The 15,019-nt window shown below is 47.7% G+C and overlaps 1 protein-coding gene across 1 annotated transcript; it reads left to right on the forward strand.

Annotated features, from left to right (window-relative positions):
- The first annotated feature begins 7,362 nt into the window (after nt 1–7,362).
- Nucleotides 7,363–9,075, forward strand: HTR1D (5-hydroxytryptamine receptor 1D). Its single transcript, XM_023219284.1, has one exon. It carries the CDS (start codon nt 7,860–7,862, stop codon nt 8,991–8,993), a length of 1,134 nt encoding a protein of 377 aa, XP_023075052.1. The 5' UTR covers nt 7,363–7,859; the 3' UTR covers nt 8,994–9,075.
- Nucleotides 9,076–15,019: the final 5,944 nt, after the last annotated feature.

Raw genomic sequence — 15,019 nt, forward strand, 5'->3', positions numbered from 1 at the left:
CAGCTTCTTTCTCTGCTCCATTCTCCTGCCTCTCTCTACAGACCTGTTTTTTGTTTACCTTTGGCTTTTCTATTCCCCCCAAACCTTCCTTGATTTGGTAAAGGCTGCAGCCTGACTCCAGCCTCAGGACCCTTGGCCTGCAGATTTATCTTCCCCCACCTTCTATCCAGCCCAGCTCCCCATGGTCGCCATTCTAAATTCCCAAGAGAGAATCTGATTGGCTCATTTTGGGTCACATGTCCACCCTGGTCCAATCAGCTGTAATCAAAGGTGGTCTCTGGAACAGGCCGAGATTGGTACATAAGTCTCTCTGTCTGCTTTTCTCTTTCCACCCCTCTTCAGCGATGCCAGAGCTGGGAGATCCATGGTGTGCCTGGAGTCCACGTGATCTGGACTTCAGGGGAGATGCTTGTGGCCTGGAGGTGGAGGCAGGGCCGAGAAAGGTCCTTGCTTCTGCTGCTGCTATCATGGCCCCTGGGAAAATGGGTGGGCAGGGAGGAAGCTCTTCGGTATGTCTGGGTTTCTGGCAATGGCAGACATCTCTCACCAAAACGGGCAGTGATACGTTGTTTCTGGTGAGGGAAGTGATCTTGTTGCCTGGATATCTGAATTTGGTTGGATGCACCATAGAGAACCCAGATAAATCACATTTGTGGTCACCATTGACTACAAGGCCAGGCATGGTGGCTCAGGCCTATAATCCCAAGACTTTGGGAGGCCAAAGTGAGTGGATCACTTGAGGCCAGGAATTTGAGACCAGCCTGGGTGACACAGGGACACTTTGTCCATAAATAAATAAATAAATAAACAAAAAGAAACCATTTACTATGTTAAGCATTTTGTATCCATGATATTGACAGTTCTCCCCAAACTCCTGTGAGATTTGGATTATCATCCATCACTGAGGCTGTGCAGGCTCAGAGAGGTGAAGTTATTCGCCCAGTGGCCACAGCAAGAAAGCGAACCAACAGGAATTGGGACCTGAGAATGCCTGCTCTTAGCCACTGTACTCCTTCTTTGTTAGCATCATTACATTTGTTCAGGACTCTGCTGTTCACAACATATCACATACATGATCTTGCTGGAGCTACTCAATACTTCTTTAGGACAGCACAGCCAGGCTTTTGTTCTCATTTCACCAAGGAAGTAACTAAGGGTCAAAGAGGTTGTGCTTTGCCCATGGTTACCCAGCTGGTCAGTGGCAGAGCTGGGACCAGAATGCAGATGTTCTGCACTAAAAATTATCAATAGGTATTAATGTATCAACATATTATTGCTGGTGATAGAGTTCTTTTTCATAATATACAAAATAGATTGAGAAAAATTACATACACTACCGAGTGCGATGGCTCACGCCTGTAATCCCAGCACTTTGGGAGGCTGAGGAGGGCAGATCACCTGAGGTCAGGAACTCAAGACCAGCCTGGCCAAGAAGGTGAAACCCCGTCTTTACTAAAAATACAAAGATTAGCCAGGCAGGGTGGTACGCACCTGTAGTTCCAGCTACTCAGGAGGCTGAGGTGGGAGGATCACTTGAACCCGGAAAGCAGAGGTTGCCGTGAGCGAAGATTGCATCACTGCATTCCCAGCTGGGTGACAGAGGAAGACTCCATCCCCCCATTAAGAAAAAGAAAGAAAGAAAGAAAAATTACACATGCATCATTCCCTACAAGGCAGTACACACATGCGTGCGCGCGCACACACACACACACACACACACACACACGAATAACAATATTAATGCACTCACCACTTACTTAAAAAATAGAACATCAGGCTGGGCATGGTGGTTGATGCCTATAATCCCAACACTTTGGGAGGCCAAGTTGGGAGGATCACTTGAGCCCAGAAGTTCAAGGTTGCAGTGAGCTATGACTGTGCCACTGTACCTGGGTGACAGAGCAAGACCCTCCCTCTAAAAAAAAAAAAAAAAGACCAGGCATGGTGGCTCACACCTGTAATCCCAGCACTTTAGGAGGCCAAGGTGGGAGAATTGCTTGAGTCTAGGAGTTTGAAGACAAGCCTGGACAACATAGGGAGACCCCATCTCTGCAAAAAAAGTTAAATATCAGTTGGGAGTGGTAGTATGTATCTGTGGTCGCAGCTACTCAGGAGGCTGAGGTGGGAGGATCACTTGAGCCCAGGAGATCAAGGCTACAGTGAGCTCTGATCATGCCTCTGCACTCCAGCCTGGGTGACAGAGCAAGACTCTTTCTCAAAAAGGCCTGGCGTGGTGGCTCACACCTATAATCCCAGCACTTTGGGAGGCCAAGGCAGGCTGGCCAACGTGGCAAAACCCCGTCTCTACTAAAAAAAAATACAAAAATTAGCCGGGCATGGTAGTACATGCCTGTAATCCCAGCTACTTGGGAGGCTGAAGCAGGAGAATCACTTAAACCTGGGAGGCGGAGGTTGCAGTGAGTTGAGATAGTGAAAAGAACATAATTGAAACTTTTAAAACCCTTTATGATTATATTCCTGTGTCCTTTTCTCTCCAGGAGTAACCACTATCCTGAATTTTATTTATTTACTTATTTTATTTATTTATTTATTTTTCTTTTTTTTTGAGACAGAGTCTCGCTCTGTCGCCCAGGCTGGAGTGCAGTGGCGCGATCTCGGCTCACTGCAGCCTCCGCCTCCTGGGCTCACGTCATTCTCCTGCCTCAGCCTCCCGAGCAGCTGGGACTACAGGCGCCCGCCACCACGTTCGGCTAATTTTTTTGGATTTTTAGTAGAGACGGAGTTTCACTGTGTTTGCCAGGATGGTCTCGATCTCCTGACCTCATGATCCGCCCACCTCGGCCTCCCAAAGTGCTGGGATTACAGGCATGAGCCACCGCGCCCGGCCCCTGAATTTTATATTTTAAATTTCTTTGCTTTTCCTTATGGTTTTGCCACATATATTTATCTCCCTAACAGTTTGTTTCTTCTTGCATGTTTTTGACTTTGGCACTCTGCCTTGTTTGTGATAATCACCATTTTGGTGTGTGTAGCTGTGGTTTACTCTGTTCTGCTTCTCTGTAGCACTCCATCGTAGGAATATGCCATATGCTACCATTCTGCTGTTGATGGACGTTTGGTTGTTTTTAGTTGTTTGCTATTTCATGCTACTAGGACCATTCTTGTTTCTGTCTTCTAGTGAACACAGAAGAGTTTCTCTGCCACGCATACCCAGCAGTGGAATTGCTGAATCATGAGGTAGTCATCACATCTTTAGTTTTATGAAATAATTCTAAATTGCTTGCTTCTTTAGTTTTATGAAATCTCCAATCACTGCGTTGCCCAGGCTGGTCTTGAACTCCTGGGCTCAAGCAATCATCCTGCCTCAGCCTCCCAAGCTGCTTACTCTTATTAACTGACATGACATGATCAGATTTAAAATGCTGTACTTTTCTACTAGGTGAAAATGGCATCTTGTTGTCATTTTGATTTTTCTTTCTTTCTTTTTTCTTTTGTCCAAAATAGATAGTCTCGCTATGTTGCCCAGGCTGGTCTTGAACTCCTGGGCCCAAGCGATCCTCCCACATGAGCCTCCCAAATTGTTGGGATTACTGGCATAAGCCACCACACCCGGCTTTCATTGTCATTTTAATTTTTTTTTTTTTTTTTTTTTTGAGATGGAGTCTCGCTCTGTCGCCCAGGCTGGAGTGCAATGGCACGATCTTGGCTCACTGCAACCTCTGGCTCACAGATTCAAGCGATTCTCCTGCCTCAGCCTCCTGAGTAGCTGGGATTACAGGTGCCCACCACCACGCCCGGCTAATTTTTGCATTTTTAGTAGAGATGGGGTTTCACCATGTTGGCCAGGCAGGTCTCGACCTCCTGACCTCAGGTGATCCACCAGCCTCAGCCTCCCAAAGTGCTGGGATTACAGGTGTGAGCCACCATGCCTGGCCTGTATTTTTTATTTTATTATTTGAAGTGTGACAGGAAAGAGAGAGTTGCTTATAGAGCTACAGTCCATGTCTCCAAAGGCAGCTAGATTATAAAAACTTCTCCCACCTTTATTCACAATGGGGAGGGATAGCAGGCAGGACAGAAGACAGTCTCTGAACTGTGTTACTTCTTTCAAAGCTACAGCCTAGCCTTCCTAACCAAGTCTGTCTGCTCCTGTCCCTGTGTCCCTGTCCTTCTTCCCAAGATGTCACCAAGGGCTGGAGGGCTTGCACACATACCAGCCTCCTGAGACTTTCTGAACTCACGCCTTTCACTGAAATGAGGTCACTGGAATGCTTGGAACTCAAGGAGTGACCGCATGAGTTTGTGGGGCAGGCACACCAGGCTTCCATGGGAAATGATACACCTCAGTCACCCAGACTGTCTGCAGGGGAGAAAGTTTCAAAGAGCCAACCGGAGTTCACATTTTCCCCGTGAACCAAAATGGGAGCAAAACTTCAGCCAGAGGCTTTTGGGGTGGAGCCTGGGGAGAGTGGGAGTAGGAGGGGGTCATCAAACCAGCTATGCACGCATGCCTTAAGGCTTTTCATCCTCAACTGAGGCAATGTAGGCAAGGGTAGAAATTTCTTGAGATCTCTGGACCTGGTTTTTCCACTTCCAGCCAAGTGGCCTTGGGCAGGTGACATCACCTCTCTGAGCATTGGTTGGGTCATTCTAAGTTGGGAGCCATGTTGCCCACTTTACAGGTTGGGTGACTCTTAGCCCCAAAGCTAGCTCAGTGCCTGGAATATAGCAAGAGCTCTTCAAAAGATATTGTTATAATATCCTTTAAACTGTAATATATGTTTTGGAGTTGGTGGCTTAGGATTGGTTTTCTTAAATTGAGAGTTTCCCCTCTCCTCCAGGCAGATTTTTATTTTTTAAATGAAGCACCCACAAATTGGGGAGTGAGAGGGAAAATACTGCATTGCAGATTTAGCTGCTTCTTCTTCTTCTTCTTCTTCTTCTTTTTCTTCTTCTCCTCCTCCTCCTCCTTCTTCTCCTTCTTCTTTTTTTTTTTTTTGAGACAGATTCTCGCTCTGTCTCCCAGGCTGGAGTGCAGTGGCGCCATCTCGGCTTACTGCAAGCTCCGCCTCCCGGGTTCAGGCCATTCTCCTGCCTCAGCCTCCCGAGTAGCTGGGACTACAGGTGCCTGCAACCATGCCCAGCTAAATTTTTTTGTATTTTTAGTAGAGACGGGGTTTCACCATGTTAGCCAGGATGGTCTCGATCTCCTGACCTCGTGATCCACCCACCTCGGCCTCCCAACATGTTGGGATTACAGGCGTGAGCCACCCTGCCCAGCCTTTTTTTTTTGTTTTTAGGTAGAGTTTCACTCTGGTTGCCCAGGCTAGAGTATAATGGCGCGATCTTGGCTCACCACAACCTCCGCCTCCTGAGTTCAAGAAATTCCCCTGCCTCAGCCTCCCAAGTAGATGGGATTACAGGCATGCACCACCACGCCTGGCTAATTTTGTATTTTTGGTAGAGACGGGGTTTCTCCATGTTGGTCAGGCTGGTCTTGAACTCCCGACCTAAGGTGATCCACCCACCTCAGCCTCCCACAGTTCTGGGATTACAGGCAAGAGCCACCGCACCCAGCTGGTGGTTGATTTTTAAAACATTAAGGAGCTAAAGCTGCTCATGCCTGTAATCCCAGCACTTTGGGAGGTCAAGTCTGGAGGATTGCTTAAGTCCAGGAGTTTGAGACCAGCCCTGGCAACATAGCAAGACCCTGCCTCTATGAAAACAAACAAACAGACAAACAAAAAACAATTAGCTGGGCATGGTGGTATGCACCTGTAGTTCCAGCTACTTGGGAGGCTAAGGTTGGAGGGTCACTTGATCCAGGAGGATGAGGCTGCAGTGAGCTGTGGTCATGCCACTGCACTCTAGCCTGGGGGACAAAGCTAGATCCTACCTCAAAATAAATAAATAAACAAATAAATAATTTAAAAATTACCGGTTTATTATATAGAATTCAAATGAACAACCAGAAGGAAAGGTATATAGGACAAGGTCTGAAAAAGCTTCAAGGGCCAAGCCACGATAGTTCATGCCTGTAATCCCTCCCACTTTGGGAGGCCGAGGCAGGTGGATCACCTGAGGTCAGGAGCTTCTAGACAGACACCTGGATACTTTCGCCAACCCAGGAGTTCCCAAGATTTTTTTGCAGCTAGGTTTCCAGTTTCCATTTGGAAAGTTGAATGTATTTTCTGGATTAAACTTCCACAATGGGAAAGGAAGGAAGGAAGGAAGGGAGGGAGGGAAAAAAGAAAGAAAAGAAAGAGAGAAAGAGAGAGAGAGAAAGAAGAAAGAAAAGAAAGGAAGGAAGGAAGGAAGGAAGAAAACATAATAAAAACATTTTTAAAAATAGACTTCCGGCCAGGTATGGTGGCTCACGCCTGTAATCCCAACACTTTGTGAGGCTGAGGCGGGCGGATCACAAGGTCAGGAGTTCAAGACCAGACTGGCCAACATGGTGAAACCTCATCTCTACTAAAAATACAAAAATTAGCTGGGCGTGAGGGCATGTGCCTGTAGTCCCAGCTACTCGGGAGGCTGAGGCAGGAGAATCGCTTGAACCCAGGAGATGAGGTTGCAGTGAGCTGAGATCGCGCCACTGCACTGTAGCCTGGCGACTGAGCAAGACTCTGTCTCAAAAATAAATAAATAAATAATAAAAAATAAATAAAAAATAAAATTATTCATGCTCACTATAGGACATCTGAAAAATTCAAATGAGTAGAAAAAAGGCCACGACACCCCATACTTTGTAGAGAAATACATTGTAACAATTTGACTTCTTTCCTGTTGGTCTTTATCTTTCCCCTTGTACAGTTTTATTTTGTTTCCATTGTTGCTAAATAAATAGAATGAGGCTTTCTGATTCACAACTTACAGAGCTGATTTCATGTACTTCTAACAAGCTTGTGATGATTCCAACAGCTATGACACTTTGTCCCCTCTGTGAATTGCATGGGTAGAGCACATCACCCACCCCTGTATTCTGATACTTTCTAGAATGCCAGTTCCACAGCACCATGGCCAGCTTTAAGTAGTATCTTTTTAATCATGTAGTTCATCTCAGGCTTCCACATCGTCCTTCTAGAACCTAACTATTTTTTTTTTCTTTTTTAAACCCCAGATCTTCTGAATATGTCCCCATTCCGTGAGCCCACAGTGATCTGTTTGTTTTGCCTGGTCCCAGCTCATGCATTCTTCGAGTCTTGGTAACCAGGATGTTTTGTCTGTTCAGGCTCTAAACGATCAGTGGGACAGGAACCGAAGTTAAGTAGCTCAGGATGCATCAAGATGAACCTGGGAAAACCGCGAGCCACTGTGCTGACTTGGACTGCTTCTCTGAATCAGCTGGAACTTGTTTTTGTGTCTAGTTTTAAAAGCTCCTCGGAAGCAATCCTAAATCCAGAATCGTTTCAATTATTATGAGGGGAATTCTGAAGTTCTCATTAAACACACGAATGACTCAAGCTTTGAAAAGAGCCAGATGCCAAAGGCAAGAATCCCAGGGCATTGCCCACCTGGGTGTGATCCCCTGATAACTGTCTAACGAATTCAGCATGTGTCCCCCGGGCATGACCATCTGCTGGGCAAAGCTCCAGGACACTGAGACATGCTGGAATTCCTGTGGTTTAGGAAACACCTTTAACTACCAGTGGTAGTTGTCTCATCGTTCTTCAAATAATCTGGTCTTGTTTATTATTATCATTATTATTTAATTTTATTTTATTACAGCTGTACTTGGAGAATAGTCCAGTCTTGAGGCCTTTTCACTGTGGTCTGTTCTAGTGTACGGCTCCCACCAGTGCGAGGCAGAAGGATGACTTTGCTCTGTTGTCAGGACAGCCTTGAAGGAAGGAGCCAAATGTGTGGAGGTCTGTGGGAAGAGAGAGCCACCTAGCATGTCCCCACTGAACCAGTCAACAGAAGGCCTTCCCCAGGAGGCCTCCAACAGATCCCTGAATGCCACAGAAACCCCAGAGGCTTGGGATCCCAGGACCCTCCAGGCACTCAAGATCTCCCTTGCCGTGGTCCTTTCCATCATCACACTGGCCACAGTCCTCTCCAACGCCTTTGTACTCACCACCATCTTACTCACCAAGAAGCTCCACACCCCTGCCAACTACCTGATTGGCTCCCTGGCCACCACCGACCTCTTGGTTTCCATCTTGGTCATGCCCATCAGCATTGCCTATACCATCACCCACACCTGGAACTTTGGCCAAATCTTGTGTGACATCTGGCTGTCTTCTGACATCACGTGCTGCACGGCCTCCATCCTGCATCTCTGTGTCATTGCTCTGGACAGGTACTGGGCGATCACGGATGCCCTGGAGTACAGTAAACGCAGGACGGCTGGCCACGCGGCCACCATGATTGCCATTGTCTGGGCCATCTCCATCTGCATCTCCATTCCCCCTCTCTTCTGGCGACAGGCCAAGGCCCAGGAGGAGATGTCGGACTGCCTGGTGAACACCTCTCAGATCTCCTACACCATCTACTCCACGTGTGGGGCCTTCTACATTCCCTCGGTGTTGCTCATCATCCTATATGGCCGGATCTACCGGGCGGCCCGGAATCGCATCCTGAATCCACCCTCTCTCTATGGGAAGCGCTTCACCACAGCCCACCTCATCACAGGCTCTGCAGGGTCCTCGCTCTGTTCGCTCAACCCCAGCCTCCATGAGGGGCACCCGCACTCGGCTGGCTCCCCTCTCTTTTTCAGCCACGTGAAAATCAAGCTTGCTGACAGTGCCCTGGAACGCAAGAGGATTTCTGCTGCTCGGGAAAGGAAAGCCACTAAAACTCTGGGCATCATTCTGGGGGCTTTTATCATCTGCTGGTTGCCCTTCTTCGTGGTGTCTCTGGTCCTCCCCATCTGCCGGGACTCCTGCTGGATCCACCCGGCCCTCTTTGACTTCTTCACCTGGCTAGGCTATTTAAACTCCCTCATCAATCCAATAATCTACACTGTGTTTAATGAAGAGTTTCGGCAAGCCTTTCGGAAAATTGTCCCTTTCCGGAAGTCCTCTTAGTCTTATTCGGTGATGACTCTTGTTATCTTTTGTGTCCTGTAACCTAATCAGGATTTTTTAATTATTATTATTTTCTGAGACCTGGATTAATTAATGATATCTTGAGTCTTGGTTCAATCAACAGAATTGTTCTTTTTCCTATTGATTTCTTAATTTCTGAAAGAGCTGTGGGCAGGGGGGCAGGACTGAAGATTTCACTACTTAGCATAGTATTTTCTTTCTTTCTTTCTTTTGAGATGGAGTCTTGCCCTCTTGCCAGGCTGGAGTGCAGTGGCACAATCTCAGCTCACCACAATCTCCGCCTCCTGCATTCAAGAGATTCTCCTGCCTCAGCCTCCAGAGTAGCTGGTGCTACAAATGCGTGCCACCAGGCCCAGCTAATTTTTGTATTTTTAGTAGAGATGGGGTTTCATCATGTTGGCCAGGATGGTCTCTCTTGACCTTGTGATCCGCCCACCTTGGCATCCCAAAGTGCTGGGATTACAGGCATGAGCCACTGTGCCTGGCCAACGTAATGTTTTCACAGTTTCTCTTTGTGGGAAGAAATGTGACCTACGAGATCCCTAGTTGATACAGTTGAGATGAGAAGCTATCTGACTATAGAAAAGACCCTGGGCTCAAAGGGAAGGCTCTCTGGTCTACCTGAGATCTATATGGAGCTTAAAGGAGGGTGGATAAGATTAATGACCTGAATTGAAAGAGAATTTGGAGCCAGGATGGATCTCCGTTCTGTGTGGCACCTTGATTGGAAAATAATATCCATGCGTTTCTTCCACTGAGTCTTTCTTAGATTAAATCTCTCCCAGTTTCCATGAAGAGAAAGTCAGTATTTGTAGTGCCAATGATACAGAGTGACTTGGAGAGAGATTCAGAGGTTAGGGGTAGCGGGAGGAGGAAGGTTTTGGGACCAGACTGACTACCCTGTACCCTTCTTTCTTCCCCAATATCCCTGCGCCATCTTCACATTCTGAAGTTAAAACCCATGATCACCCCTTTGAAGTAGATTGACCGGCTTTAGACACCCCCCCCCGCCTCTCCCCCAAGCTTTGAGAGGGACCCCATTCTGAATTTTTTTTTTTTCTTTTCTTTTTTTTTTTTTTTTGAGACGGAGTCTCGCTCTGTCACCCAGGCTGGAGTGCAGTGGCGCGATCTCGGCTTACTGCAAGCTCCGCCTCCCGGGTTTACGCCATTCTCCTGCCTCAGCCTCCCGAGTAGCTGGGACTACAGGCGCCCGCCACCTCGCCCAGCTAGTTTCTGTATTTTTTAGTAGAGATGGGGTTTCACCGTGTTAGCCAGGATGGTCTCGATCTCCTGACCTCGTGATCCGCCCGTCTCGGCCTCTCAAAGTGCTGGGATTACAGACTTGAGCCACCGCGCCCAGCCTTGAATTTTTTTCTGAATTATTTTTTTATGTATCTTTCTCACTAGAGATCTGAAAACTCATTAGAGATGTTGAGTCTTATCAAATAAAAAGCATGAGACATCATGGCCAGTAACGTATTTGGGTGATTTTTCCCCCTCTCCCTGGATATAGAAACCATTCAGCTCAATTCAGTCTCTAGCATTTGTTGAGCACCTACCACATGCCAGGTCCCACGCTCCAGCCTTGGCACTTGTTCTCTCCTATCAGGATGTGAGAAATTAAGGATAGTGTGATGATTAAGAGCTCAGAGGCCACGCTCAGTGGCTCATACCTGTAATCCCAGCACTTTGGGAGAATTGCTTGAGCCCAGGAGTTCAAGGCCAGCATGGGAAACCTGACAAAACCCTGCCTCTACAAAAAATACAAAAATTATCCAGACATAGTGGTGCGCATCTGTAGTCCCAGCTGCCTGGGAGGCTGAGGTGGGAGGATTGCTTGAGCGTGGGAGGTTGAGGCTGCAGTGTGCCCCATGATCGTGTCACTGCACTCTGTCCTGGGTGACAGAGCAAGATCCTATCTCAAAAAGGAAAAAAAAAAAAAAGTGCTCAGGACTTGATGCCTCAACTCAAATCCAAGTGCAGCCAATTTCTCCTGGGTGAACCTGGACAAGTTTCTTTTCTTTTCTGTCTTTCTTTTTTTTTTTTTTTTGAGACAGAGTTTCACTCTTGTTGCCCAGGCTGGAGTGCAGTGGCCTGATTTTGGCTCACTGCAATCTCCACCTCCTGGGTTCAAGTGATTCTCTTGCATCAGCCTTCCAAGTAGCTTGGATTACAGGCATGCGCCACCACGCCTGGCTAATTTTTGTATTTTTAGTAGAGACGGGTTTTCACCATGTTGGCCAGGCTGGTCTCGAACTCCTGACCTCAGGTGATCCACCCGCCTCGGCCTCCCAAAGTGCTGGGATTACAGGCGCGACCCACCAAGCCTGGCCCTTTTCTTTTTAAGACAAGCTCTCACTCTGTTGTCCAGGCTGGAGTATAGTGGCACAGTCAGGACTCACTGCAGGCTTGACCTCCCAGGCTCAGCCTTCTGAGTAGCTGTGACCACAGGCTTGAACCACCATGACTGGCTAATTTTTAAAATTTTCATTAGAGATGGGGATCCCACTATGTTGCCCAGGCTGGTCTCAAACTTCTGGGCTCAAGCACTTCTCCCACCTCGGCCTCCCAAAATGCTGGGAATACAGGCATGAGCCACCACACATGGCCTAGAAAAAGTTTCTTTATCTCTCTTTGTCTCATTTTCAACTATAAAATAGGGATAATCATAGATATGTTATTGTGTAAGTTACTACAGTGCTTGGCAGAAGTCTTAAACTGACCTACTCGAGGTTGAACAGCAATATAAAAATAACAGCTATGATTTATTAAGTGACTATAATGCTCCTTGTGTACACTTTCTCATTTATTTGTCATTTTGATTTTATAGATGAGGTAAAGAAACTGCTTATGGGCTGGGCATGGTGGCTCATACCTGTGATCCCAGCACTTTGGGAGGCTGAAGCAGGAGTTTGAGACCAGCCTGGGCAACATAGGGAGACCCCATCTCTAACGACAACAACAAAAATTAGCCAGACATGGTGGAGCGCACCTGTAGTCCCAGCTACTTGAGAGGCTGTGGCTACAGTGAGCCCTGATCATGCCACTGCACTCCAGCCTAAGAGACAGAATGAGACCCTGTCTCAAAAAAAAAGAAAAAAGAAAAAGAAAAAGAAGGTTATGTTAGGGAAAGTTTCATAAAGAGAGAACACTTCAGCAGACTGCCAAAAGCTGAGCCTATATGGAATAGATAGGAGCCCAAGAGAGGGGAAGTATGACAAGGCCTCTTGGGGGAGATGGGACAGAGCAGAGGAAGGTAGGGAAGGCCACACCAGGTGGAGAAAAGAGCAGTAACAGAGCCTTAGAGACGTGTAATATTCGGTGGGGTCTCTGGGCACAGGAAGAAGAATGAGGGGCAGGAATATGGGGTGTTAGGAAGGAAAGAGAAAGGAGGGAGGCCAAGACTGAGGGGATGATTGGTTATCCAGAGGAGTCTTGTGCTGATTTGAAGCTTATGCTGAACATCATCCAGCGCAGCCTTGGACCACCTGCATTAGAATCACCCATGCAGGGCTGGGCACAGTGGTGCACTCCTGTAATCCCAGCACTTTGGGAGGACAAACCTGGAGGATCACTTGAGCCCAGGAGTTCGAGACCAGCCTTGGCAACATGATGAAACCCCATCTCTACTACAAATACAAAAATTAGGTGGGTGTGGTGGTACACACCTGTAATCTCAGCTACTGAGGAGGCTAATGTGGGAGGACTGCTTGAGCCGGGGAGGTTGAGACTGCAGTAAGCTATAATGGTGTCACTGCACTTCAGCCTGGGTGACAGAGCAAGACCCTGTCTCAAAAAAAAAAAAAAAAAAAAAGTCAAATTGAAGATAAACTTAGAACTTAGGCCAGGCGCAGTGGCTCATGCCTGTAATCCCAGCACTTTGGGAGGCCGAGGTGGGTGAATCACCTGAGGTCGGGAGTTTGAGACCAGTCTGACCAACCTGGAGAAACCCCATCTCTACTAAAAATACAAAATTAGCCAGGCATGGCGGAATGCGCCTGTAATCCCAGCTACTCGTGAGGCCGAGGCAGAATTGCCTGAACCGGGAGGTGGAGGTTGTGGTGAACCGAGATTGCGCCATTGCACTCCAGCCTGGGCAACAAGAGCGAAACTCCGTCTCAAAAGAAAGAAAGAAAGAAAGAAAGAAAGATAAACTTGTTTCTCATGACCATAGGGGAAGCCTGTGTTTGGAGCCTTTCTCCTCTTCTCCCCACCCATCCCTGTCATGCCCCTAATTCCTTCACGCTTAGTCACAGACACACACACAGCATGATGGTGACGATGCAGGTTCGTGTCTGGCACAGGACTCTGCCTTTTTTTTTTTTTTTTTTTTTGAGACAGAGTCTCGCTCTGTTGCCCAGGCTGGAGTGCAGTGGTGCGATCTCGGCTCACTGCAAGCTCCGCCTCCCGGGTTTACGCCATTCCCCTGCCTCAGCCTGTAGCTGGGACTACAGGCGCCTGCCACCACGCCTGGCTAATTTGTTTTGTTTTGTTTTTTTTTTGTATTTTAGTAGAGATGGGGTTTCACCGTGTTAACCAGGATGGTCTCGATCTCCTGACCTCGTGATCCACCCATCTAGGCCTCCCAAAGTGCTGGGATTACAGGCGTGAGCCACTGCGCTCGGCCTGGGACTCTGCTAATTTATAGTGTATGTAAGTGGGTGGACACTGCAGAGTGCCCACCCTGCAGCCAATCTTATTCCCTGGTCACAGGACCCTAGGTCCATTTTTTTGTTTTTGTTTTTTTTAGAGGTGAGGTCTCACTATGTTGCCTAGGCTGGAGTACAGTGGCTATTCACAGATATGATCGTGGCATACTACAGCCTGGAACTCAGGCGATCTCAGCCTCAGGTGATCCTCCTGCTCCTGCCTCCCACGTAGCTGGGACTACAGGCACGCACCATCACACCAGGCCTCAGGTCAGCTTAAATGGCAATGGGCTGCAGCCTGTAGGAGGTGAATCCTGACGTTTGACTAAATACTTGGGCACCGTGGCCCACCTCTGCTTTCTCAGCCAGTCTCCTTGGGGTACATGTCACTGTCCCATGATCTCTCATCAGTCTAGGAGCCCTGCGGCGTATTTCATTGATCTTTGTACTCTTAGTACCTGGCACACAGCCTGTGCTCAATTAACGATAATAGCAAGTGTCTATTGAGCTCTTACTGTGTACCTAGGTACTGCCCTAAGCATTTTATGAGCGTTAACTCATTTAACGTACATGAAGTTGGTCCTATTACTATCCTCCAGATGAGGAACTGGAAGCCCCAAGAAATTAAATACTTCGCCCATTTTCACACTGCTGAGAAGTGATGGGACCAGAATTCAAGACACAGTTGCAGCCCAGAATCCTTACTCTTAACCCCTAGGGGATATAGCCAGGGCCAAAATGGCATGTGGCTTTGAGGAGCAGCATAAACCAGTGAAGAAAGCACTGATCTGGGAACCAATGAACCTGTCCCAGTTTTTCCACTGTCTTGCTTCACATCTCTCTGCCTCAGTCTGTTCTGTACAATGTGGGTAATAATAATGTCAACCTCAGGGTGGTTGGGGCCTGTGCTCAACTCTGGAGCATTCAAAACTGGGGAAGGTTATTGAATGAGACTAGGCCACAGTTAATTTACAAGGAATTAACTAAACACACACACACACACACACACACAGAAAACATGGTGCAACTATGCAGATCATCAAACAGGCCTGTGAACAAGGTTTGGCCTCTGGGCCACCAGTTGGCAACCTCTGATCCTCCCCATTGATTCCTCCCCATGCTATTGACTAATTTCTGTTCTCCATACAGCAGCTGGGTCCCTCGTGGAGCTCACAGTTCATCTGGGGGCCAAAGTACATGAAACAGATTACAAAGCCAGACAGCCTGTCTTCCACCAAGCCTGTGCCACACCCCACGCCCTCAGCTCTCTCAGGTGCATTCCAGCCACCTGTCACAGGAAGAGGCGGACTGGGGGGAGGAAGGCAGAAGCGACCTTTTTACAGGGTCACTGGCAAG

This window comes from Piliocolobus tephrosceles, chromosome 1 (assembly GCF_002776525.5).
Source record: "Piliocolobus tephrosceles isolate RC106 chromosome 1, ASM277652v3, whole genome shotgun sequence".
In the NCBI taxonomy this organism is placed as follows: Eukaryota; Metazoa; Chordata; class Mammalia; order Primates; family Cercopithecidae; genus Piliocolobus; species Piliocolobus tephrosceles.

What these genes read in the sequence shown, in the direction of transcription:
- HTR1D (XM_023219284.1), top strand. Translation starts at nt 7,860, where the DNA reads ATGTCCCCACTGAACCAGTCAACAGAAGGCCTTCCCCAGGAGGCCTCC.